This window comes from Haliotis rufescens, unplaced genomic scaffold, assembly GCF_023055435.1.
Source record: "Haliotis rufescens isolate VD_foot unplaced genomic scaffold, xgHalRufe1.0.p SCAF_5, whole genome shotgun sequence".
Taxonomy (NCBI): domain Eukaryota; kingdom Metazoa; phylum Mollusca; class Gastropoda; order Lepetellida; family Haliotidae; genus Haliotis; species Haliotis rufescens.
In genome coordinates, this window is record NW_025964223.1 from 48,640,565 (window position 1) to 48,664,497 (window position 23,933).

A 23,933-nucleotide genomic window follows, 5' to 3' on the forward strand; every position below is an offset into this window, starting at 1 on the left:
ATCCACTAAGACGAAGTTTGATGTCTCAGTCGCTATTGGCACTCCAGTTCTTCAACGGCAGACTAACCTGTGTGATTGATGAAATTTCACGCACCACTAATCAGAGATTCCAAAACTCCACTATATCATTGGCATCTAAGCTTAATGAAAAGCGGTCGGCCAACACCCAGACGTGTTATGTCAGGACATGAGTCTTTTCGTGCCTCCACTTGGAAAAACTCATCCTGTTCCAGACCAAGCCGAGGGAGACATGAGTCCCAAAGTAGCAGAGGTCGTGGTCTATCCTATACCAGAGGTAGAGGTAACTGCCGTTCGTGACTCTCTACACCCAAAAATCTCTCAGCCAAACCCTGTCGACCTTGTGATGTTAATGGACCTCGATTACCGGTTACCCAAGTTCACCTTAACGCCTACCGTGGGACCAGTCGGCGGCCGTCTGTCACTATACGCCAAAAATTGGAAGTCAATTACGGACGACCCTTGGCTGATCGAAATGGTAAAAAGAGGGTACAAACTCCATTTACAACAGCGTCCGGAGCTTGTAGTCCACCCCAAAGGACAACGTTTTTATCTAGTAGGGACCAAGTTAGCGGCCGCAACTCTGGCAATACAAGAACTACTAGACAAAGGGGCCATCAGCATCTTACAAAAGGCAGATACTACAAAAGGGTTTTACTCTCCAGTTTTTCTGGTCCCCAAAAAGAACTCTACAAAGATGCGCATGACAATAGACCTAAAGGTACTCAACAGAGATTACCTAGTACGTCCACCAAAGTTTCAAATGGAATCAGTAAAGAAGTTACGAAATTCCCTCAAACTAGGAGATTGGCTAGTCAGTCTGGACTTACAGGATGCCTACCTGCATGTACCTATTCACCCGAGTTGTCGACCCTATCTACGCTTTGCAGTAAACGGCCAAAGGTTCGAATTCAACGTACTTCCATTCGGAATATCAATAGCACCATGGCTTTTTACTCGGATTATCACCCCCATCATCGGCTTCGCTCATCTAAATCTTGTAAGACTCCACAGCTATATAGACGATTTCCTCTCAGCCGATCAAGATCTATTGCAGATAAAGCAGAACGCAATATTTCTGATCCAACTTCTATCTCACCTGGGTTTCATCCTGTCAAGTCAGAATTAATACCAACCCAAGACATCGTGTACAAAGGGGCGAGGTTTCAACTTTCAAAAGGCATTTTACAACCTCCAGAGGACAGATATCTGAGAGCTATAGAAAAGATTCATAGTGCTCTCGACCAACACAGCAGGTCATGTCGTTGGTGGATGTCTTGCCTAGGCACACTGACATCAATACAAGATCTTACTTACAGAGGGAGACTCCAGTTACGTCCACTACAAGCGTGGATGAACACCACCAGAAATATGGACCTGGAAGAGACAATTCAACCTCCTCACAGTCAACTATCGGAACTACGATGGTGGTTTTGGCGTCAAACCGTCCTGCCAGGCATCCCTCTCATGTTCCCCCGACCGTTACACCATCTATATACAGACGCATCAGGCGAAGGTTGGGGCGCACATATGGACGACGTCACAATCCAAGGAATGTGGATAGATCAAGACAAAAAATTACACATAAATTGCCTGGAAATGAGAGCTATTGTCCAAGCAATGAAGGCTTGGGCCCACCTACTACACCACTCGTCGGTACTGATAGCTACAGACAACACCACGGTGGTAGTGTACATACAACATCAAGGGGGCACGAGGTCAGCACCTTTGTTGAAGGAGGTTACGCTTTTATTTGCCTTGGCGGACTCAGTGAGTTGCAGGATAGAAGCACGGCACATACCGGGAAAAGTGAACATACTGGCAGACTGCCTATCCCGGAAAAACAAGATTGTACCCACGGAATGGACTCTCCACCCCGAGGTATTCAAGTGGATAACCTCGACGTGGGATACCCCTCACCTGGATTTGTTTGCCACATGCCTAAACCATCGACTTCCTGTTTACGTCAGCCCAGTCCCAGATCCATTAGCCCTTCAGGTCGATGCCCTATGCATGAGTTGGCAAGGGATGTTTGCCTACGCTTTCCCTCCTTGGTCTCTCCTGGACAGAGTAATAAGGAACATCGAGGACACAGATTGCATCATAACTCTGATAGCCCCAGCGTGGCCCAACAGAGTGTGGTATCCAAGACTGATTCCACTTCTCATAGAAGAGCCGCTCAAACTGCCAGAATGTCACGATCTCCTCCGCCAACCAAAATCGGACATATTTTACGGCAACCTGACAAATCTCCACCTTCACGCCTGGAAACTATCGCAAAAAAGATGCAAGTTTCCGTTTTTTCTAAATCAGCTTCAGTCGCGGTGTCTAGCTCATGGAGACCAGCTTCCTCAGCTATCTATAACGTCAGATGGAGAAAGTTCTGCCAGTGGCGAATAGAAAGAGGGTTGAGTGACGAAAATATAACAATACCTATAGTGGCTGATTTTCTTCTTCACCTGAGAAATGAGAAAGGGTTCAGACATGGTACAACTGAAGGCCATAGATCAGCATTAGCCTCAGTTCTACAACATAATGGTTTATCCATAGGATCTCACCCAGTATTAAATCGACTCATGAAATCGTTTTCACTGGAAGACATTAAAATCCCACACACTTTCCCTAAATGGAATTTATCCATCGTTCTGTCTGCACTGATGGAAGCTCCATATGAACCAATGGCATAGGCTACACTTTTAACAGTTTCCAAAAAGACTGCCTTCCTCTTAGCATTAGCTACAGCTGCTAGAGTGTCTGAGCTTCACGCTATTGATTTCTCATCTATTACACATTCACAAGATTGGAGCAAAATATCTTTCAGATCACTACCAGAATTTATCGCCAAAAACCAGGCATCAGCGTTTGGGCCTCTAGGACATAGACAATACTCTATCCCATCATTGAGTAAAACAGTTGATCATCCAGATAGACTATTATGCTCCATCAGAGCTCTGAGATACTACATTTCATCTACTGAGAACCACAGGAAGAAAAGAAAACGGCTCTTTATCTCTTGCAAGCCTTCGTCAGAAAAGGACATTACTAAGGCTACTGTCGCAGGATGGCTTAAGAACACTATATCTGATAGTTATCGTCTAGCCCAGCTCTCTACACCAAAATGGGGAAGTTGCAAGGCTCATGAAATCCGTGCTCTAGCAACAAGTCTGGCCTCATGGAATTCAGTTTCCATCGAACAAGTGGTATCAAGCTGTCAATGGAGATCCCACAATACGTTTACTCATTTCTACCTACGAGATGTACAACAGGATCTAGAGGGGCTATACTCCCTGTGGGCCTTGGTGGCGGCCCAGGCTATAGTCACTCAGTAGCCTATCCACCCCTTGTTCTGTGGAAGTTAGGGGGGGCGGGGATGAAGATCCCCAGAAGTACCTCAAAATAAGGTAAGTTAGCCTTTACATTATGTCAACTGGGTTGGACAGATCATTGGCTAACATCTGGGATCATAGATCATAAGGTGATAGGGTTATTACATTGTTAGTCGCTCGGCGTAACATGTATAACTACCGGAGGTGTTGTCGGGGAAGACTTCAGAACCGGAATTACGTAAAAGAGTACGTTTTATCACCAATATATAAAGGGAAACACGTCATCAGCGTTAAAGTACGCCATTATCATACCTGAGGTGAGATAAGTATATATGCTTGTTGGCTATAGAGCAACAAGTATATAGATACATCACAATGACAAATGAACTGGAAGTGACGTCATAGATGACCTCAGAACTGGAAGTGACGTCGTAACGACCTAAGTGATGTCACAGGAGAATGAACCAATAGTGTCATCATAAATGCTCTCAGAACCGGAAGTGACGTCAGAAAGGTCATTAACTGGAGAGGGAATCATATAAATAAGGTCAAATATCCACCAAAAACAGGTAACAATCATGAGATCATAAAACGAGAAGGACGCCACAAGTGCCAAGTCTTCTGCAGGTTTGCCAAGGGTGAAATCAGGAAGTCTGGCATTGAGTCATACCCCGTTATGCCTATATGTTTCCCCTTAATTTAATGCTGCCAATTATCCGGGAGTACTAGATGACAAGATCCCACCTGTCCGTCTGGTAAATACTGGCTATGATGTAATAGAGGTAGGATATTCGCAGGAATTATCAAACAATAGTTATCAATGTGTATAATTCTAAGAATACTACCTCTATTACATCATATCTAGTCGATGAAGGTTATTGGAAAGAAGTGATGTTTTCCCGCCTTGCGCATGCACAGATGCAGTTTGACAAGGGATAGGGTTTACCTCAAGACTATGGGATAATTGGCATGAAGAGGACGTCTGTCGAAAAATCTAAAGATTTTATAGTGTGATTATTGCCAAAATGGGAATTTGTGGCTATGATGTAATAGAGGTAGTATTTTAAGAATTATACACAATGATAACTATTGTTTGATTTCTAGATGTATGTCTGTCTCAACACTGTCAACAGGGGCTACATGCTGGAGATTAGGAGACTTAGTAAGTCTAGTCTGATATATATAGATGTACATCTGTCTCAACACCGTCAACAGGAGTTACGTGCTGGAGATTAGGAGACTCAGTAAGTCTGGTCTGATATATATAGATGTACATCTGTCTCAATACTGTCAACAGGAGTACGTGCTGGAGATTAGAAGACTCAGTAAGTCTAGTCTGATATATATAGATGTACATCTGTCTCAACACCGTCAACAGGAGTTACGTGCTGGAGATTAGGAGACTCAGTAAATCTAGTCTGATATATATAGATGTACATCTGTCTCAATACTGTCAACAGGAGTTACGTGCTGGAGATGAGGAGACTCAGTAAGTCTAGTCTGATATATATAGATGTTCATCTGTCTCAATACTGTCAACAGGAGTTGGATTCTCTTTCTGATTAAATCCTCCTTGGGGCACTTATTGCATTTTCCTTGCTCAAGAAAATCTATATGACATAGTTGTAACCATTTTCCTTAATAAAAAATGTTACCACACAAAAAACTTCGTTTTTGTATGATATACGACCACCCTTACGGGGCCTCACCCCCAACGGCGCCTCACGCCAGGGGGAGCAACTCTCACCCAAATCACTTTCCTTATGTCATCTGTAAGAGACAGACGTGTTGATTTTTCACACAAGACAAAAATAAGAGAAATCTATCGTTCGACAAGAACCATGGCTGACCAAACTGTATGTATGGTACATTTCTTTCTTTGCAAAGGCGTAATACCTCGCATTGTGAAGTTATAGAGTTGTAATAATACGCCACGTGCACGGTACCTTTGAATTCAAATGGCCGTAATGGCGTCCATATTGTAGTTCCACGGGCTGATACATGTAACACCAAGGCCATTAAGAAACGGCTTGGGGTTTTGTTATATCATACAGCATTGGTCTACAATTTTTTCCTTTACAAAACCCAAGGTGGTGTGTTAATTCATAAACTACACTTACCTTTTTTACGGGTTTTTACACCTTAGCGCGTAACACGCCCCTTTGGTGTTATAATTATACTACACATTGGCTATTAGTATCGCGTTACAAATCGCATTCTACATTACGCCTTTGCTTCTAGTTTCACAATTTATGCACGTTTCTTTCCGATCTTTATATCGCACTGATACACGTTGATACCCTTCCCGCCCACCTCAGAAATTACGGTCTTGTTTACAAGACCTTCAAACTGTGTACGGGTTGTTCTAAGACAGGCACGAACGCTGCCGAATATGTCTGGCGGAGGACATTGCCTTTACCCCCCGGGGCCCCCAAAAGAGACAAGTTGACTTGTTCCACTTTAAAGAGGTCTATTAAAGGCGGGGGTAGATATCAGATCTACTAAGACATCCCCCCCCTCCCCATCTAAAAAGGGTAAAAAAGCTGCCGAGATTGTCTCCCCCGCTCCCTCTCCGGGGGCCGGGGGAGAAGGCTCGAGGGTCCCCGTAGTAAGCACTGCACCCTCTCCTGCACTGTCTTTGGCAGACTTTTCTGCGTTACTTAAGTCGCAGATGGCGTCGATGATGGAGGAGGTAAAGTCTCAGCTCCGAGAGGAGATGCGGACCGAGCCTTCCCCGTTGTCTGCGCCGGACGCGGCTTCGAGACCTTGTGATATGCCCGGCGTCGGCCGAGGCAGGCAACTTGGTCTCGGGGACGATCTCAGACCGGGCTTCGGCGCCGGCTCGAGGTCGCTCCCCAGCGGAGGGGTGGCGGGCGCCGGCCCGTGCACTACCGACGCACAATTTTTCCCTAGCGGAGCCAGACGCCTCTTCCGAGGCCGAGGCTTTCACTAGTGGATTCGTAGCCCGGAGCCAGGGGGGTTCCCTTGGTCTCGGGGACGATCCGAGACCGAGCTTCGGCTCCGGCTCGAGGTCGCTCCCCAGCGTAGTGGTGGCGGGCACCGGCCCGTGCACTACCGACGCACAATTTTCCCTAGCGGAGCCAGACGCCTCTTCCGAGGCCGAGGCGTCCACTAGTGGATACCTAGCCCGGAGCCAGGTTGGTTCCCTTTGTCTCGGGGACGATCCGAGACCGAGCTTCGGCTCCGGCTCGAGGTCGCTCCCCAGCGTAGTGGTGGCGGGCACCGGCCCGTGCACTACCGACGCACAATTTTCCCTAGCGGAGCCAGACGCCTCTTCCGAGGCCGAGGCGTCCACTAGTGGATACCTAGCCCGGAGCCAGGTTGGTTCCCTTTGTCTCGGGGACGATCCGAGACCGAGCTTCGGCTCCGGCTCGAGGTCGCTCCCCAGCGTAGTGGTGGCGGGCACCGGCCCGTGCACTACCGACGCACAATTTACCCTAGCGGAGCCAGACGCCTCTTCCGAGGCCAAGGCTTTCACTAGTGGATACCTAGCCCAGTGCCAGGTGGGTTCCCTTGAACCTCCGGCACCTCGGCACCGGGACTCGGCCTCGGGCCGGGTGCAGAGACACGTGCGGGACAGGATTGTCCATGTACTGCCTCAGGTTGCTGCGCCCATGCCAGAGTCGGAGACACCCAACTTGACTAAGGTCAAGCAGGGCCGGCGGTTGCCCCCCCTTTCCCGTGTGCGGTGCGGAGTTGAAGGCTGCTTACATATGCTTCGAGGAGCAATATCATAATGCATGCCAACAGCTCCGTGTGTCCGTACACTCCGCGTATCTGTCGGCTGTACAGAGGGAGTTAGCGGGAGAGGGGCCGGCCGACTCTTCGGAGTTGGCCGCGCAACTAACATTATCTTGCGCGGGACGCTATTCGTAGCTGTGCATCGCAGATGATGTGCGCTGTTATGTGCATGCGCAGGCGGTGGATGTCGGTATCTAAATACTCGACTTACACACGCCAAGACCTACTTGCTTTGCCGTATAAGAGGGTGCCACCCTCTTCCCTGGGGCTCAGCAGGCGGTCCGAGAGGCTGCTCAATTGTATACTTCCATCAAAGACTCATAAGGCCTTGTTGGAGGTACCAAGCGTTAAAACCGCGTAAGCGGGCCTCTCCAATTGTCCCCTCCTACGCTAACGCACGGGTCAGACGTCCACACCTGCTTGGAAGCCGCCGCTTCCTTCAGGTATAAGGGCGCCGTGAGGAGCAAGAGAGGCACGGGCCGGGGCAAGGCAGCTGGTCGAGGCCAACAGCTTTTTCGCGGGGCTGGGAACGATGGGTTCCCATTAGCGCCCGAAGAGCCCCGGGTGAACCCATAGTCGCAAGTTATCGGGAAAACTCATCCGCTCCTCCACTTTTCCGGGATAAAGCACACACCGGTGCCTGCTACCCGAGAGAAGGCGGAATTCCTCCGTGCCGAGGTCGACGCACTTCTTATGAAAGCTGCGATCGAACCGGGTCCCGAGGGACAGGAAAGCGAGGGCTTCTACTCGACTTGTTTCCTAGTCACCAAACAGTGATCTCAACTGTCGAGACAGGAGAAAGGCGTATTTTAAGTCTATTGACGTTAGCCAATCTCCACATACCAATACATCCAGAGTTCAAGAAATACCTGAGGTTTTCTTTCGACGGGAGGTGTTATCAGTTCAGGGTTCTACCATTCGGGATCTCCACGGCCCCGAGGGTGTTCACCAAGCCGATGTTGATTCCCGCCCAAGTGGCCAGGTCAAAAGGTCGGTTCTGCCATCCGTACCTCGACGACTAGGTTACTAAGAGCTCTATTGCAATCCCTGAGTCAGATAGCTACACAACAAGTGATAGATATTCTGATCACTCTAGGGTGGATGGTCAATCTCAAGAAGTCAGATCTGAGCCCCACTCAGAATCTAGTGGCTAATTTCAACACGGTGAGAGGACGTGTATCTCTGTCACAAGATATCAAGTCCCTTAAGCGCAAGTCACACTGCTCGTACATGGCTCCAGTTACTGGACAACATGGCGGCGACAGTGGATTTGGTCTGGCGGGCGCGCTTGAGAATGAGTCCCATTCAACAAGCACTCCGTCGACTTTGGGCGAACTCGGAAGATCTCGAGACTGTGCTCGAGACTCCGTAGTGGCTCATTACACACCTCCAGTGGTGGACCGAGGTCGGGAATCACTCCCGTTCCGTCTCTCACAGTTCAAACAGCGCGTCACTCTCCGGCTGGGGAGGCGTTCTGAATGATCACACTGCCTCGGGACTATGGTCCCAGCAGGAGATCAAACTGCATATCAATGTGCTAGAACTGAGAGCGGTCAGGTTGGTGTTCCAACGCTTCCCGGATCTGCTTCGTGGCCAAGTGGTTCGTCTAGAGATGGACAACCAAACGGCGATGACTTACATCCGGAAGCAGGGGGGAACGGCGTCTCCGTCGCTTCGACGAAAGACGTGGCAGTTCCTACTATAGTGCGACTCTCACGATATCAGGGTGCTACCTGTTTATCTCCCGGGGGTGGACAACGTCCGTGCGGACGCTCTGTCTTGCCGGATCCTCGCTCCTCACGAGTGGAGGCTCGACCCGGGGATATTCGGGATTTTCTCCCTGTTATACAGGTCGTTACAGGTGGATCTGTTTGCGTCTGGGTTAAATAACCAGACACCAACGTTCTGCTCCCGAGTCCACGACCCGAGGTCGGTGGCACCGGACGCCTTTCAGCTAGATTGGACGGACAGTTCTGTGGGCATTCTCCCCAGTACCTCTGATTTCCAAGGTCCTGTCTCAGCTAGGCACTCAGCCTGCGCGACTAATTGTGCTCCTGGCACCTCTTTAGTCGGCGCAGAGTGGGTTTCCAGTAATACTCAGGTTTCTGGCTCAGCCTCCTGTTATATTACCTTTACGTCCGGACCTCCTATCCCAGAACGGGGCCCTCCACCCGAATCTCAGGATTCAATGGGTGGCTTGGCCACTGTCAGGAATCGCCTCCAGAAGAGCGGTATTCCTGCACGAGTTGCAGACACAATACTGGCTTCGCGGAGGGATTCGACAAACGTTCAGTACGATAGATAGGCCTGCTATGCGCCCAGGTGTGTCGATAGAGGGATTGCAGATCTTTTTTCTGCAGATCTCGTATCCGTGCTTGAGTTTCTCCAGTCGCGACTAGATGACGGCCTGGCCGCATCAACAGTCCGAGGGTACTCTACAGCTATCGCAGCTTTTCACGTCCCTGTCGACGGGGCACTTCTGGGTGCACACCCATTAGTGCAGCGCTTTTTAGCAGGTGTGGACAGGATCCGACCGCCAGTCCGGCGGATCAGTCCCCCTTGGGACTTGTCAATCATTCTAGATTGGCTGTCCGGTCCTTCCTTTCGGGATCTGTCGTCTCTCTCTCTTCAGCTGTTGAGCTGGGAGACGGCGTTCCTTGTGGTGGTAACGTCCGGCAGACGGGTAGGCGACATTCGTGTTATGTCAGCCGATCCCAAAATAACTGTCTTCCATGGGGTCGATAAATATCACCGGGACAGTCAGTTTTCGTCTACCGGACTATTACCGTCCTAGGGTCGCACACGATTCCACGTGAACGGCTCCTATTGAGCTACCCGCTCTTTCACAGCCTTCCTCGTCGGGGACCACTGCAAGACATGCTCATGTCTTGGATGTCCGCACGACTCTCAAGGCCTATATCAGCAGAAATATGGGTGTCCGTAAGGATAACCAACTATTTTGCTGTTACTGCGGTAGGAAGGTTGGCTCACCTGCGAGTAAACAATCTATCTCGAGGTGGATAGTTTCAAACATTTGTACAGCGTATACGCTTACAGGCAGGGACCCCCCTACCAGGTTGAAGGCTCATTAGGTTAGAGCAGTGGCTGCGTCAAAAGCGTACGCCGCGGCTCTGCCCATTGAGCAGATCTGCTCCGCGGCTATTTGGAGCCAGCCGAGCACGATTCATCAAACCTTACCAACTCGACAAACACTCAAGCGAGCGTACTCGGTTTGGTCAGTCAGTTCTCCGAACTGGGCAAAGTTCTAATCTCTAGCTGATTGAGCATTCGAGATTTTAGACAGTCTTCCGGTTATACTGCTCAGTAATGGTCCGGATTTTATCTTCTGCGGTCGATAAATATCAGTCCTTACTACTCGATAATACTCGTATTTTGCGCACGCACTCCTTCGATCCTCGGGGACCCTCTGGCCTAGCTCAGCGCTGGTTATGGTCTCTCGTGATCTACGCCCTTATATCACTTGTTCAAAAAAGTGTGGGGGGGGGTGGGAGGTGTTTCGAGTTCTCAACTTATGACAAGCCGCAAAAACAGGCTTTATCATAATATATGGTCGACCACGCCCTGTCTCTAGCCCCCGCCTTTCGACGGTGGTGCCTCACGATAAGGTTGGTTCCATTTATTGAACTCAATATTTTATTCTGTTGAATAATCAAATACGATGTATTTATTTACGCCTGTTGCTGACGGATGCCACTTCCTAGATTATCTTTGGGAGTCTGTCTTGATGCAATAAGTGCCCCAAGGAGGATTTAATCAGAAAGAGAATTTTACAAACCTGTAGAGGTTATGAATTCTCTGATGAAATCCTCCTTGGGGCACGGCCACCCACCTCCCCACATTCCGTCAGCATTTGACATATGGAAAGTGATTTGGGTGAGAGTTGCTCCCCCTGGCGTGAGGCGCCGTTGGGGGTGAGGCCCCGTAAGGGTGGTCGTATATCATACAAAAACGAAGTTTTTTGTGTGGTAACATTTTTTATTAAGGAAAATGGTTACAACTATGTCATATAGATTTTCTTGAGCAAGGAAAATGCAATAAGTGCCCCAAGGAGGATTTCATCAGAGAATTCATAACCTCTACAGGTTTGTAAAAATTTAAGAGACGCCGACATATCTCTGACATATAGTTGTATATTAACAGTAGACTCAGTAAGTCTAGTCTGTGTCTGATTTTATCAGCAACTATTTTTGTTGATGGATGACATATTGAGAAAGAGGACACTTATTCTTTAGTTTGAGGGTGAGCTGACTGTTTTCAGATGAGGACTCAGTTGTATCCTTCGGTGTGGCGGGGTCTAGTTTCCCTCTGAAGAAACTGCCTGGGAAGTGTGCGGAATCTGTGGGCTGGGTGTCGCGGGATGGACGACTGTATGCAAATGAGAAGAACCAGGGCAACATGCCGGGGGAGAGGTTCTGTGAAGGTAGGTGGTAAGGTTTAAAAATAGCAGATCTGTTAAACAATCCCCAAGATAAAGTCTTCCGTAATGTTGGAAGCCCAATTTTGTTTATGTGTTAACATTATCTTATGTTTGATAGTCTGCCATGTTGGATCCCATCATAATAATTTCAATGTTCTGCTGATAAATTTCAGTTTCAGAAAAAATTATGTATTACTTTTTTAGACATTTGCAGCCAAGTTTTAGCATGTGATTCACACTGTTTTATTTCAGGAGACACTGTTTCAATGGAAATATCATCTTTTGCCAAGGAGATGTCTGTGTGTCTGTTCAGTAAGAATTCCCGTGCCATCGGCACCCGCTACTACACGGAGGGGGAGACGTCGGAGCACCTTCCCACCATCGCTGTGTGCGGCAACGGCTATGACGTGGAGATACATGTCTACTGGCAGACACAGATCCTGTCCAACACCAGCTTCGGTGTGGTATGTAATCATTCTAATTGTATGTGTCAATTCTAATCCTTTCTGTGAGGTCTCTAATCTTGTTTTTAATATTGTGAATTACTCATTGTATAGCTATCTTATGACTGTGAGTAAGTATATATACAGTTTGTGCCAAACATGTTTCAGTGCACTAGCCCAAACAAGTAGGGCTGGGATGAGTCCAAATTTACTACCCGGGTACCCACCCCCTTTTACCTGACCCTACCTGGGTACCCACCCCACTATTACCCGACACTACCTGGGTACCCACCCCACTATTACCCGACCCTACCCAGGTACCCACCCCCTATTACCTGACCCTACCTGGGTACCCACCCCACTATTACCAGGCCCCACCCGGGTACCCGCTGGAGGTCTCAAGAGATAGGAACAAACAGTCCGATTGGGAAAAGTTTGCTCTCGCAAAATGTATTTAGATACATGTATAAAACGATCTGGTCATGCATACACTGATGTTTACTGCATGACGTTTTATCTTGATTCAAACATATAGAAGTCAGAAGGAATGGGTGCATAGACAGAAAGAAATGGGAACATTAGTGACTTGTAGTGTAACCATAGAGTTTTAGATAATTTTTGTCATTAAACAATATATCATGTTACTAACCACGGGTCTGGGTAGTCCTGTGGGTACCCGGGTCCTACTCAGTACCCATCCGACCCGAGTACCCAAGTTACCCGTCCTAGCCCTAGTTCTAAGCATCTTTTTCAGTAGAGTTAGTGTTGTCAAATGGACTATTGTTAACTGAGCTTACTAAACCAAACATAGTTTTACTAGACTCTGGCTTTGGACCAGTGGCTGAAGTTGCTGAATGATGCAGATGCACTCCTTAACCTTTTTGTGGGCATATACTTGTTTGTATTATGAGAGCTCTGTGAGTATTACAGAGGTAGGTTACAGAGACTTGTTGCTTAGTCTATCTCTAATGTGTAGGGTGGCAGTCAAGTGACGTAACTCTCTCAGTGTGAGCATACATGGATCTGCATGTCAGTGTTTTTAGTGTTTTCAGCTGATTTGTTAGACAGTAGGCCATGCAGTTCTCCTGGTGTTGAAGACCATCATCCATCTCATCTTGTTCCAGACCAATGCTGACCACTGGTGTTTGCCGAGCGGCTCCAAAGTGGACCAGGCTACCTGTCGGGTGAACGTCCGGGATCACATATCTCCGGTTGCACTCCAAGCTCCATACAGTCTCAATAGAGGTAGGGTGGAGAAGTGACATACAGAGATTGTTTGCTTGTAGAATGGATGTGAGCCAAGTTTTACAAAACAGTTTTGTCATGTTTAGCAACAACACTATGGACTAGGAGTTCTGACAGTTGTCGTTGTGAGGTAGATTTGTGAAACGTGGAAATGAGTAAGCCTTTGATGGATCTGTTTGCACAAGTTTGTTTACAAGTGTGAGATGGAACACAAGCTGTTTTGTTACAATATTCTTAAAAGAGAAATCAATGATGCATCAATGATGATATGCATGACAACAGACCTATGTGTAGATGATCACACAGCTCTTCCATCCATTTATTGCAGGGTACAATCATTTTGAAATCAAGATTATTGACAAATTTGACGACGACTCCCCTCCTCCAGCTCTGGCCTTGTCAACAGCGAGTCCCTTCGATCCCCCGCCACAGTCCAACTTCAAGCAGGACTTCCTCCGCTTCTGGGCCACAGGAGAAGGTATGGCTCTTGTATTGATACAGTATGATGTTGTATTCCAGCCAAGGATGTATTGATACAGTATGATGTTGTATTCCAGACAAGGATGTGTTAATATAATATCATGTTGTATTCCAGACAGAAAGGGTACAGAAAGGCGACCTTTGTTGGATGGGGACTGTTGTATTGATACAGTATCATGTTGTATTCTAGCCAGGGAGGTGGTACAGAAGGGGGACCTGCTGAGCTGGGGACTGTGGTATTGATACAGTATCATGTATAACAGCCAGGGACATGGTACAGAAGAGGGACCTGGTGGGCCGGGGACTGTTGTATTAATGCAGTATCATGTTGTATTAATGCAGTATCATGTTGTATTGATGCATCATCATGTTGTATTCCAGCCAGGGATGTGGTACAGAAGGGGGACTTAGTGGGCTGGGGACTGTGGTATTGATGCAGTATCATGCTGTATTCCAGCCAGGGACGTGGTACAGAAGGGGGACTTAGTGGGCTGGGGACTGTTGTATTAATTCAGTATCATGTTGTATTGATACAGTATCATGTTGTACTCCAGCCAGGGATGTGGTACAGAAGGGGGACCTGGTGGGCTGGGGACTGTTGTATTAATACAGTAACATGTTGTATTCCAGCCAGGGACGTGGTACAGAAGGGGGACCTGGTGGGCTGGGGACTGTTGTATTAATTCGGTATCATGTTGTATTCCAGCCAGGGACGTGGTACAGAAGGGGGACCTGGTGGGCTGGGGACTGTTGTATTAATGCAGTATCATGTTGTATTGATGCAGTATCATGTTGTATTCCAGCCAGGGACGTGGTACAGAAGGGGGACTTGGTGTGGACTGAGGTATTGATACAGTATCATGTTGTATTCCAGCCAGGGATGTGGTACAGAAGGGGGACTTAGTGTGCTGGGGACTGTTGTATTGATGCAGTATCATGCTGTATTCCAGCCAGGGACGTGGTACAGAAGGGGGACTTAGTGTGCTCGGGACTGTTGTATTGATGCAGTATCATGTTGTATTGATGCAGTATCATGTTGTACTCCAGCCAGGGATGTGGTACAGAAGGGGGACTTAGTGGGCTCGGGACTGTTGTATTGATGCAGTATTATGCTGTATTCCAGCCAGGGACGTGGTACAGAAGGGGGACTTAGTGTGCTGGGGACTGTTGTATTGATGCAGTATCATGCTGTATTCCAGCCAGGGACATGGTACAGAAGGGGGACTTAGTGTGGACTAATGTATTGATGCAGTATCATGTTGTATTCCAGCCAGGGATGTGGTGCAGAAGGGGGACTTAGTGTGGACTGAGGTATTGATGCAGTATCATGTTGTATTCCAGCCAGGGATGTGGTACAGAAGGGGGACTTAGTGTGGACTGAGGTATTGATGCAGTATCATGCTGTATTCCAGCCAGGGACGTGGTACAGAAGGGGGACTTGCTGTGGACTGAGGTATTGATGCAGTATCATGCTGTATTCCAGCCAGGGACGTGGTACAGAAGGGGGACTTAGTGTGGACTGAGGTATTGATGCAGTATCATGCTGTATTCCAGCCAGGGACGTGGTACAGAAGGGGGACTTGGTGTGGACTGAGGTATTGATGCAGTATCATGTTGTATTCCAGCCAGGGATGTGGTACAGAAGGGGGACTTAGTGTGGACTGAGGTATTGATGCAGTATCATGCTGTATTCCAGCCAGGGACGTGGTACAGAAGGGGGACTTGGTGTGGACTGAGGTATTGATACAGTATCATGTTGTATTCCAGCCAGGGATGTGGTACAGAAGGGGGACTTAGTGTGCTGGGGACTGTGGTATTGATGCAGTATCATGTTGTATTGATACAGTATCATGTTGTACTCCAGCCAGGGACGTGGTACAGAAGGGGGACTTAGTGGGCTGGGGACTGTTGTATTGATGCAGTATCATGTTGTATTCCAGCCAGGGACAAGGTACAGAAGGGGGACCTGATGGGCTGGGGACTGTTGTATTAATGCAGTATCATGTTGTATTCCAGCCAGGGACGTGGTACAGAAGGGGGACTTGGTGGGCTGGGGACTGTTGTATCTGGACAATACCCTGGAGGATCATGAGGAGCAACTGGTCATCTGCTACTTGACCGTCAACAGGAACATGGTCCTGACCCGTGTCATCTACCAGCCCCCGGGGGGCTTCTATCCCCTGGTCATCCTGCCCCCTGGTGGTCAGTAATTTTCAAGCTTAAAGAAATATAATAATTGGTTCTCAGGCAATGGCTTTTGGAAATGTGGTGCAGGGGTGCAGCCTTTTTCGGGGAGGGGGGGAGTTCCCGTTACTAGTACGTAACCATAGAAACAGTTGTGGTCAATCAGCCTGGATAAGGGCCTCCCTACATAAATGTATTCCTTCATTGAAATACTGGAATACAGCATTTGACTACCATTGGACTACCAGTGTGTGCATAATACACACATACAATGAGCTTTGATTATATTTCACAATGTGAAGATGTTATCGTGAGCACACAACACAGGAAGAAGGATGTCAACAAATCCATACTGAAGTATGCAAGTTTGTCCTGTTATTACACTATCTGACTATGAAAGTGTTCCATGTGTACCTGGACTTACGTTTGTAATACACATTTATCCAAGATTTAATTCAATTTTGTTTACATTAATTATGGTGAAATCATTTTTGAACTGATTGGCAAATAACATGAACTCACCTGGAAACAAATATTAGTCTTTAGAGATACTGTCTTCCTATCACTGTATTGAAATTTCTCTTCAGTTATGATATCAGCCATGACATAAAGTATTTCTTTAACTAAATCACCCATAGATTGGGGAGAAAATGTGTGAAGAACTGATTGCTTTTTCCAGCTTGTTTTATGAGACAAATACACATGTAATCTTAATCTCTACGTATGAAATATTGTCTGGCATACAGTACACAAATACCATTGAATTTGTAAATCATCATGTCTAGTGATGCTTTATCATAAGTTTATTGTTTTCATTGACCAAATTTACAAACGGCAAAACAAGAACACAAACTTCTATTGCTGCCATGACCATAACACGAGTTGCGCTGTTAAGCGGTGCGCAATTCATGTCCTATGGACTATGCATAGAACATGTACAGAAACTATGTGTTTGCATTGTGATTTCTTGAAATGACATCTCAAAAAGAATACTGGGGAACACTTTGGAAAGAGATATGGAACTAGCAACCATGTCAGGGATTACTGAGATGCAGTGAATCAATTGCCATGTGCATTTTATCCACCTGTATCTAGACATGAAACAATCATGAAACATGACATGAGTACCGTAGTTTAATTGGCCTGGCTTTCAAGTGTCAATCCTCAGAAGCCTGCTGTGAAATTTAAGATTGACTATGTCTTGACTTTCGTTTCAGTAAATCATGTTCAGCTTGACTTTTCCGCCTCCATCATCCAGTCACACCCTTTCACAAAGCAGGCAGTTGACATTCTTGTCAAGGAGGCCAAGCAACTGATTGACCTTGAAAACTCAGTACAAGCAGACGGTGGGGACCTGGATGACCTTGACATCAAAGACCAACTGTTCAAACCTCTCCCGGACATCCCAGAGGACATGCCCACTGAGAAGTATGTAGAGCCAGGGAAGGAGGAGACAACTCCAGTCGTTCAGCCTGCTTCAGTTTCAAATCAAGCTCCGCCTCCCCCCAATTTTCTCCCGGCACCACAAGAAAGAGGCTTTGATCCTATCATCACACAGGGAAACGCGAGGGAAAAGGTTAAACGAAGAAATTCAAAACGGTCAGGAAATGGGGATGAGGCAAAATCCAAGAGTTGTACAATCTTGTGATCAGGTTTGTCATGTCTGTTCTAAGTTGTGCCAACTGTATGTTTCTGTAGGTGTTGAAGAGTGTGGTATTTTCAGGTAACTATGGCTTCTGTGATGTGATTCTACTGCTGCCTCTTGTTGGAACGTGTATGATCATGTCTATGTATCTTAGACGCAATATTTAATGGTTATACATTCATTCCTGTCTTCAGAAAACATTCCAGTGTGAATACCAAGGAAGTCCCTTGTCTTGTTCATGCTTCTATAATTGAGGAATTAATTGCCAGTTAATTTACAATGCAGTGTAAAGCCACGGCTTGAAGTTCTTCAATAGATCACAACTGTCAGAGGATTGCTGAATACAGTTGAAGGAGATAGTATCTTCCAAAGTTTACAAAGACAGCTGTGCAAATTATTTACATGTACAAAATAAAAATGTTTTTGAGCAGCTAAACAGCTATGAAAACAAAGAATCTTTATTATGTTTAATGTATAGAAATAATTTTCCCATACACTGAAAAGTAAATGGCAGTCGTTTCTGACTGGCCACTAAGCATTATGAAATAGAGACACATTTCTTGCAATGTTATTTATATGCAATACAAAATGGCTCACCTTGTTCTTGTGGATGATATATTCCTTAGTCGATCTGTGTCAAAGCTTTATCTGACCTCTTCAGGGACTGTTGTTATAATGTGTGACTGTTGTTTCAACTTACTGTAATACCTGGCTGTATATTTGGACCTTGTTGATTCAAGATACTGGTCACTTTTTTGAGACCTGAACTGATCTTTCAACTTTGAGTTGGTCCTCTATGTTGTGTTGTGTCTGCAGATCCTGATAGGGTCTTCTCATCAAGTTGATGAATTCCAATTGAGGCCACAAATCTTATCTTCACCACATATTGTAACAGATTTTTGATGTCTGTAATTAATTTTAGGCCAAATACTTAACAATCTATCTCATTAAAATCAGACCTTTTACTCTGATATGAAACCTCTCTCTGTGTTACGATTTCATAGATATACATGTATGTTTAACTTTCTTTATTGGGGAATCTTTGCATATCTCTTGATTTGATAATGATATATTTTATATGCAATATATATGTGAAAAATGATTGTTTCATGACGGTCCTACTGAAGATCTGAATTATATAATCTTTGATCTGAAGTATTAGTTGAATATGTGGCCAAACTGCCCTTTATAATTCATTTTGTTTACAGTACATTTACAAACCACATTTATATAGATGTCTGATTTTGGAGGAGATTTATATTTCCTGAAATGGTTTGCCAAATTTGGAACCATATCATGATGATGGTACACATACAATCTCCACAGCATTAAGTCAAATCTGATCCCACCGAATATTGGTTCATACAGCTGCCTCGTTCACAGTGATCTCCATTGGTGCAGAACATTATACACAAGGGTTATCTTGATAGATATTAGATGTATTGCAGGTAATATGAACGATATAAGATGTATTGCAGGTAATATGAAAGATATTAGATGATTTGCAGGTAATATGAAAGTTACAAAAATGTATTGCAGGTAATATGAAAGATATAAGATGTATTGCAGGTAATATGAAAGATATAAGATGTATTGCAGGTAATATGAAAGATATAAGGTGTATTGCAGGTGATATGAAAGATATTAGATGTATTGCAGGTAATATGAAAGTTACAAAAATGTATTGCAGGTAATATGAAAGATATAAGATGTATTGCAGGTAATATGAAAGATATTAGATGTATTGCAGGTAATATGAAAGATACAAAAATGGATTGCAGGTAATATGAAAGATATAAGATGTATTGCAGCTAAATTTGAAAGATATAAAATGTATTGCCTGTAATATGAAAGATATAAAAATGTATTGCAGGTTATGTGAAAGACAAAAAGATTGATTGCTAGTAATATGATCTCATAGATGCATAATAACATACCTGTCTGTTTGGTTTATGAAATATTTTTATACACATACTCATAATTCCTTCTGGAGTCTGTTAGGAAACAAATGATCTGTCATGATATTTTGCTTATGTTTAGATACAAGGAAGCTGTACGTCTAGTCTGTTTCATGACAACACTTGTCATATACTAGCTACCATAAAAAGGAATGACTTTTCAAGCTGAATCAAAACATATTCAGTGTTTTGACTCTGTTGACTAACAATGATGCAACAGTAAATAATAGAATATTACAGTTCATTTTCATACCATATTATTGCGGATGTGATGTGATGCGATACTTCATTACTACATATGACAGTGTAAGACTGTGTCTGAAAGTAATTACAATCAAAGTGTGGATATTGCATAGTCAACTCTGACCACCAACCTTCCCCTCCCCAGGTCGGTTGTCTACTGTTTTGTGTTCACTGCGCAAAATAAACTGTTATGTATCGGGAGTCCTTCAAAACATATCATTCATTCTATTGCCTATGTGAAGCAATGAAGCTGAGTAATATGCCATAGCAAAAGAGGAATTAAGTTGCATCGGCAAGTGTAAATGCATTGTAACCTTGTTGCATGATGTCATCAATGGAATGTTGCTGCATGTTAGAAATTGAGGGAAATATTTAAATGTGTATTAATGTTTTGTCAATGTGCGGTTAAAATTAACAGTTGACTACTAATAATTATACTTTTATTAAAAACTGTTAAGGCTGTGAGTGTCCATACATATCTCTATAGTACAGTGTGGACTTAGTATGGAAGATAACAAGGGTGCCTCATTTCTATATTTGGAGAGTTAGGGTTTCTAAAATCTATGTTATTTAATCTATCTTAGAAAAAGTTAATCCAGTATAATAACTTATTTTGATACATTTTTGTTATAGATATAATAAGGTTCATTTGATGCATATTTTTGTTTTTAATTGACACACCGTTTTGTCAGTTTTCTGGTATTTTTGAAGATCTCTTGTCCAAAAGACAAAGCCCGATAAACACAATATTTTTGGTCGTACTTATATTTGTTTATTGAATAGTGAGTGAGTGAGTGAGTATGGTTTTACGCCCGTTTTGGCAATATTCCAGCAATATCACGGCGGGGGACACCAGAAATGGGCTTTTATTGAATAGATAAATGCATATTAAAAATGTGTACTTTTTAAGAATACTAACCATGGACATTCTGTAATTTGTTTTAAAAGCTTTTGGTTTGGTTTGTTGTTTAACCCCGTACTTGGCAATATTCCAGCTACATGACGTCAGTCTGTAAATAATCGAGTCTGGACCAGACAATCCAGTGATTGATATCATGAGCATCGATCCACGCTTTTGGGATCGATGACATGCATCAACCAAGTCAGCGAGGATGACCACCCAATCCCGTTAGTCGCCTCTTACAAAAGTTTTAGGAAGAATGGACCGATAATTTAGAAGATAACCTATGACACTTTTTAGGGATGGTTGCAAAAGGAAGAAGTGCACAAAATTGTGAAAATAGGTACATTTTGCAGATACAATTCAAATTTGTAAAGTTCAGATAGGTTTTACAAACATTACAATTATACAGGTGTACACAGGAGCATCTCACAAATGAGGAATTTCAGAACTATTTGATAAAACTTAACATAAAACTCATTAAGAGTAATTGTTGTACTTCACTTCATGATGCTCTTCAAATTATGTCAGCAGAAGAGGGTATTGAGGCTTGAATATGCACAGCAGCATAAGGGTTAATAGACAAGCATACAACCTTCATCGTATGTATATTCTGAAATTGTTGATTATTAACATTGTTACTGTTGATATATATTTTATGTAAATGTGTTTGCAACTGAATACATCATTTGTTAATGTTGTTATATACAATTTATTTTGTTTGCAATCTCTTCTCTCTGTGATATGTAATCATGTACACCTATAATGGCCACTTCTTTCAGTGGATTTCCCTCCTTGCTTGTTATCAACTGTGATCATCTGGTAAATGTAGTTACAGACTTGAAATACTTTGCATTTTATTTTTGTTTTGTTATCTTCAGGATGGTATTCAAAGCCTGTTGGTTTGATAGCTGAGAATGTAGTGTTCGACAAGACCAATATGGTTTATATAATTATATATATACCTGGTTACACTACTGAACATTGAAGACCAGGGCCCACTTGCACAGAACAATCTGAGTTACAATCGATCTTAGCCGGCTACAATCAACTTTACAATCACCATGCAATTGTCCTATTCCACTTGCACAAACCGATCTTAGCACGATTGTAAGGCGGCTTGGATTAAGATCGCGATCTTAACTAAGATCAAACTCTTCAGCGGTGGAGGTAAAAAAACCTTGGTCACGCGTCATTGGCTACGGTGTAGAGTTATCTCCCTTGCAGCAGCAGTCAGACGATACATTGTTGTAAACCTGTCAGTCAGAATGTCAACAGAAAAGAGAACAAGAACCAGTTTCTCCAAGCAAGAGCTAACTGTGCTCACAGACGAAGTGTCAGCCAATAACGATGTCTTGTTCGCCCCATTTTCCCCGATCGTGACGAATAAACGAAAGGCGGACCTGTGGGAAAACACCGCCGAGAAGTAAGAACAATGTACCAATTTGAAATACTGTATATATACTAATGGAAACTGAAACATTTATGTACAACATTAATTAGCTGGATCGTATTTCTACAGTTCTTTGTGCAGTAGTTTTCATGACTGGAACAAGGACGAATGAGGCATTCTGTATCGCGCATACAGCTCGTCGTCACCTAGAATTTCGAGTTGCATGGTTCTATCTCTAAAAACCCGTTCTCTCCTAATAAAACTGTCATATTCTTCGCAAAATAGCACCGAAGACGCCATCTTGGATGATTGTAAGGACTTAAGATTGGTCCGGACCAATTGTAAGTTTCGATTGTAACTTACAATGATCTTAGCCTACAATCGCTTAGTGCAAGATCGCAATCTTAAGGATTTGCAATAATTGTAGCGCTAAGATCGTTTTGTGCAAGTGGACCCAGATTGCAGTCTCTGGCCTTGTTTGATTGGGAAATAGAACTTATATGTTACTCATCTCATATGTCAAGGAACATCTCTCTTCATCTGTTTGTGTAACACACAGTTTGGGTTGTATTAGGCTCAGGGAGCTGAGAATGCATTTGATGCACACAGATGTATTCCTCGGTGTAATAATGCAAACACATTATTATAATTATGATTATGGTTGTTACTCACTAGATACATTAAGAAAGAAGGAGAAATACTCCCGTAACATTCCGTAAGTTTATTCCAGATTTTGAATATATCATCTTCCCGAGGCAAGAGAGTTAACTGTCTTTAAAAGTCCAGTTCCCACCCTTGCTGAACTAGGCTGGAATTCCTTGGCTGGATCGTAGCGCCACCAGTGGTTATTATGAGTTATGTTCTTTCTAAACCTCTCCTATGGACCAATCAGATCCCATCTCATGTATCACTTGCATTTGATTCAAACCAAATGGCGGTGCTGAGAGAAGACGATCTGATCGATAATGAAGATCTATATTGTGATAAAACGGGTCTTACATCGCAAAGTGCATCAAATCACGTGAGCACTTTGATTAAAATCATGAAAAGATTTGGAAAATATCTGTTGACAACTAGTTGGCCGTCCACATGCTTTGCAAATTCAGCAATCGGCCGAAATCAGCACGACAGTTTACGAACCGGATTTCGATTTCGTTGTGTGATTTTGATTGGACTATGCATAGACTCGTTAGCCCAGCCAAAATGTAACTCCATAATACCAGTCTAGTGGTGGAAACTGGACTTTTATAGTCAGTTAACCTCTTGCCTCGGGAAGATGTTCATATACATGTATATAAACAAAAGCTGTAAACCATTTATATAGGTGTTTTATTTTGAAATCTTTAAATATGTTGTTTTTGCAACCATAATTTTAGGCAGATACTTATTACCCAGGTGTATATATTTGACAGAATACTTATTACCCAGGTGTATATATTTGACAGAATAATGCAATTATGTCAGAATTGAATATGCTTTTTATTAGAAAAACATGCATCATGTAGTCAGAGCAACATTTATCGCCAGTAAAATAATGGAGCATTATATATTCAGTTGGTAGATGCCTCTTGTGCCAGCATAGATCTTCAGTAAATGGTAGTTTTGACCCGTTCTACGAGTGCAATAGTGTCTTGGTTTGATAAGAAAATATTTCATAAAATATCTCATTTACATGTTGATTATTGTACATCTTCCTATATAACTCTTGATGCTGTGTTAAACTAAATATACATTGCAATTATATTCCCCGCACTCAGAGCTTTACTTTCATATTTTGAATATTTTTGTTACGTATGACTATAGATATTTCATTAAAATTGTCTCCTTCTGAACACACAATGCCATTTGTTACATTGACTCCTTCTGTAAATGACAGATAGAATAACTGCTTACTGTG

At 44.1% G+C, this 23,933-nt stretch overlaps 1 protein-coding gene across 1 annotated transcript in view; it reads left to right on the forward strand.

Annotated features, from left to right (window-relative positions):
• Nucleotides 1-23,101, forward strand: part of LOC124137115 — a 38,574-nt gene extending 15,473 nt beyond the window's left edge. Inside the window, exons 11-16 of the mRNA XM_046503289.2 lie at nucleotides 11,386-11,547; nucleotides 11,797-12,008; nucleotides 13,112-13,232; nucleotides 13,561-13,710; nucleotides 15,729-15,914; nucleotides 17,114-23,101. Of these exons, the coding sequence (XP_046359245.2) occupies nucleotides 11,386-11,547; nucleotides 11,797-12,008; nucleotides 13,112-13,232; nucleotides 13,561-13,710; nucleotides 15,729-15,914; nucleotides 17,114-17,544 (1,262 nt within the window). The 3' untranslated portion in view covers nucleotides 17,545-23,101. The remainder of the gene's footprint in view (nucleotides 1-11,385; nucleotides 11,548-11,796; nucleotides 12,009-13,111; nucleotides 13,233-13,560; nucleotides 13,711-15,728; nucleotides 15,915-17,113) is intronic.
• The last annotated feature ends 832 nt before the right edge of the window (nucleotides 23,102-23,933 follow it).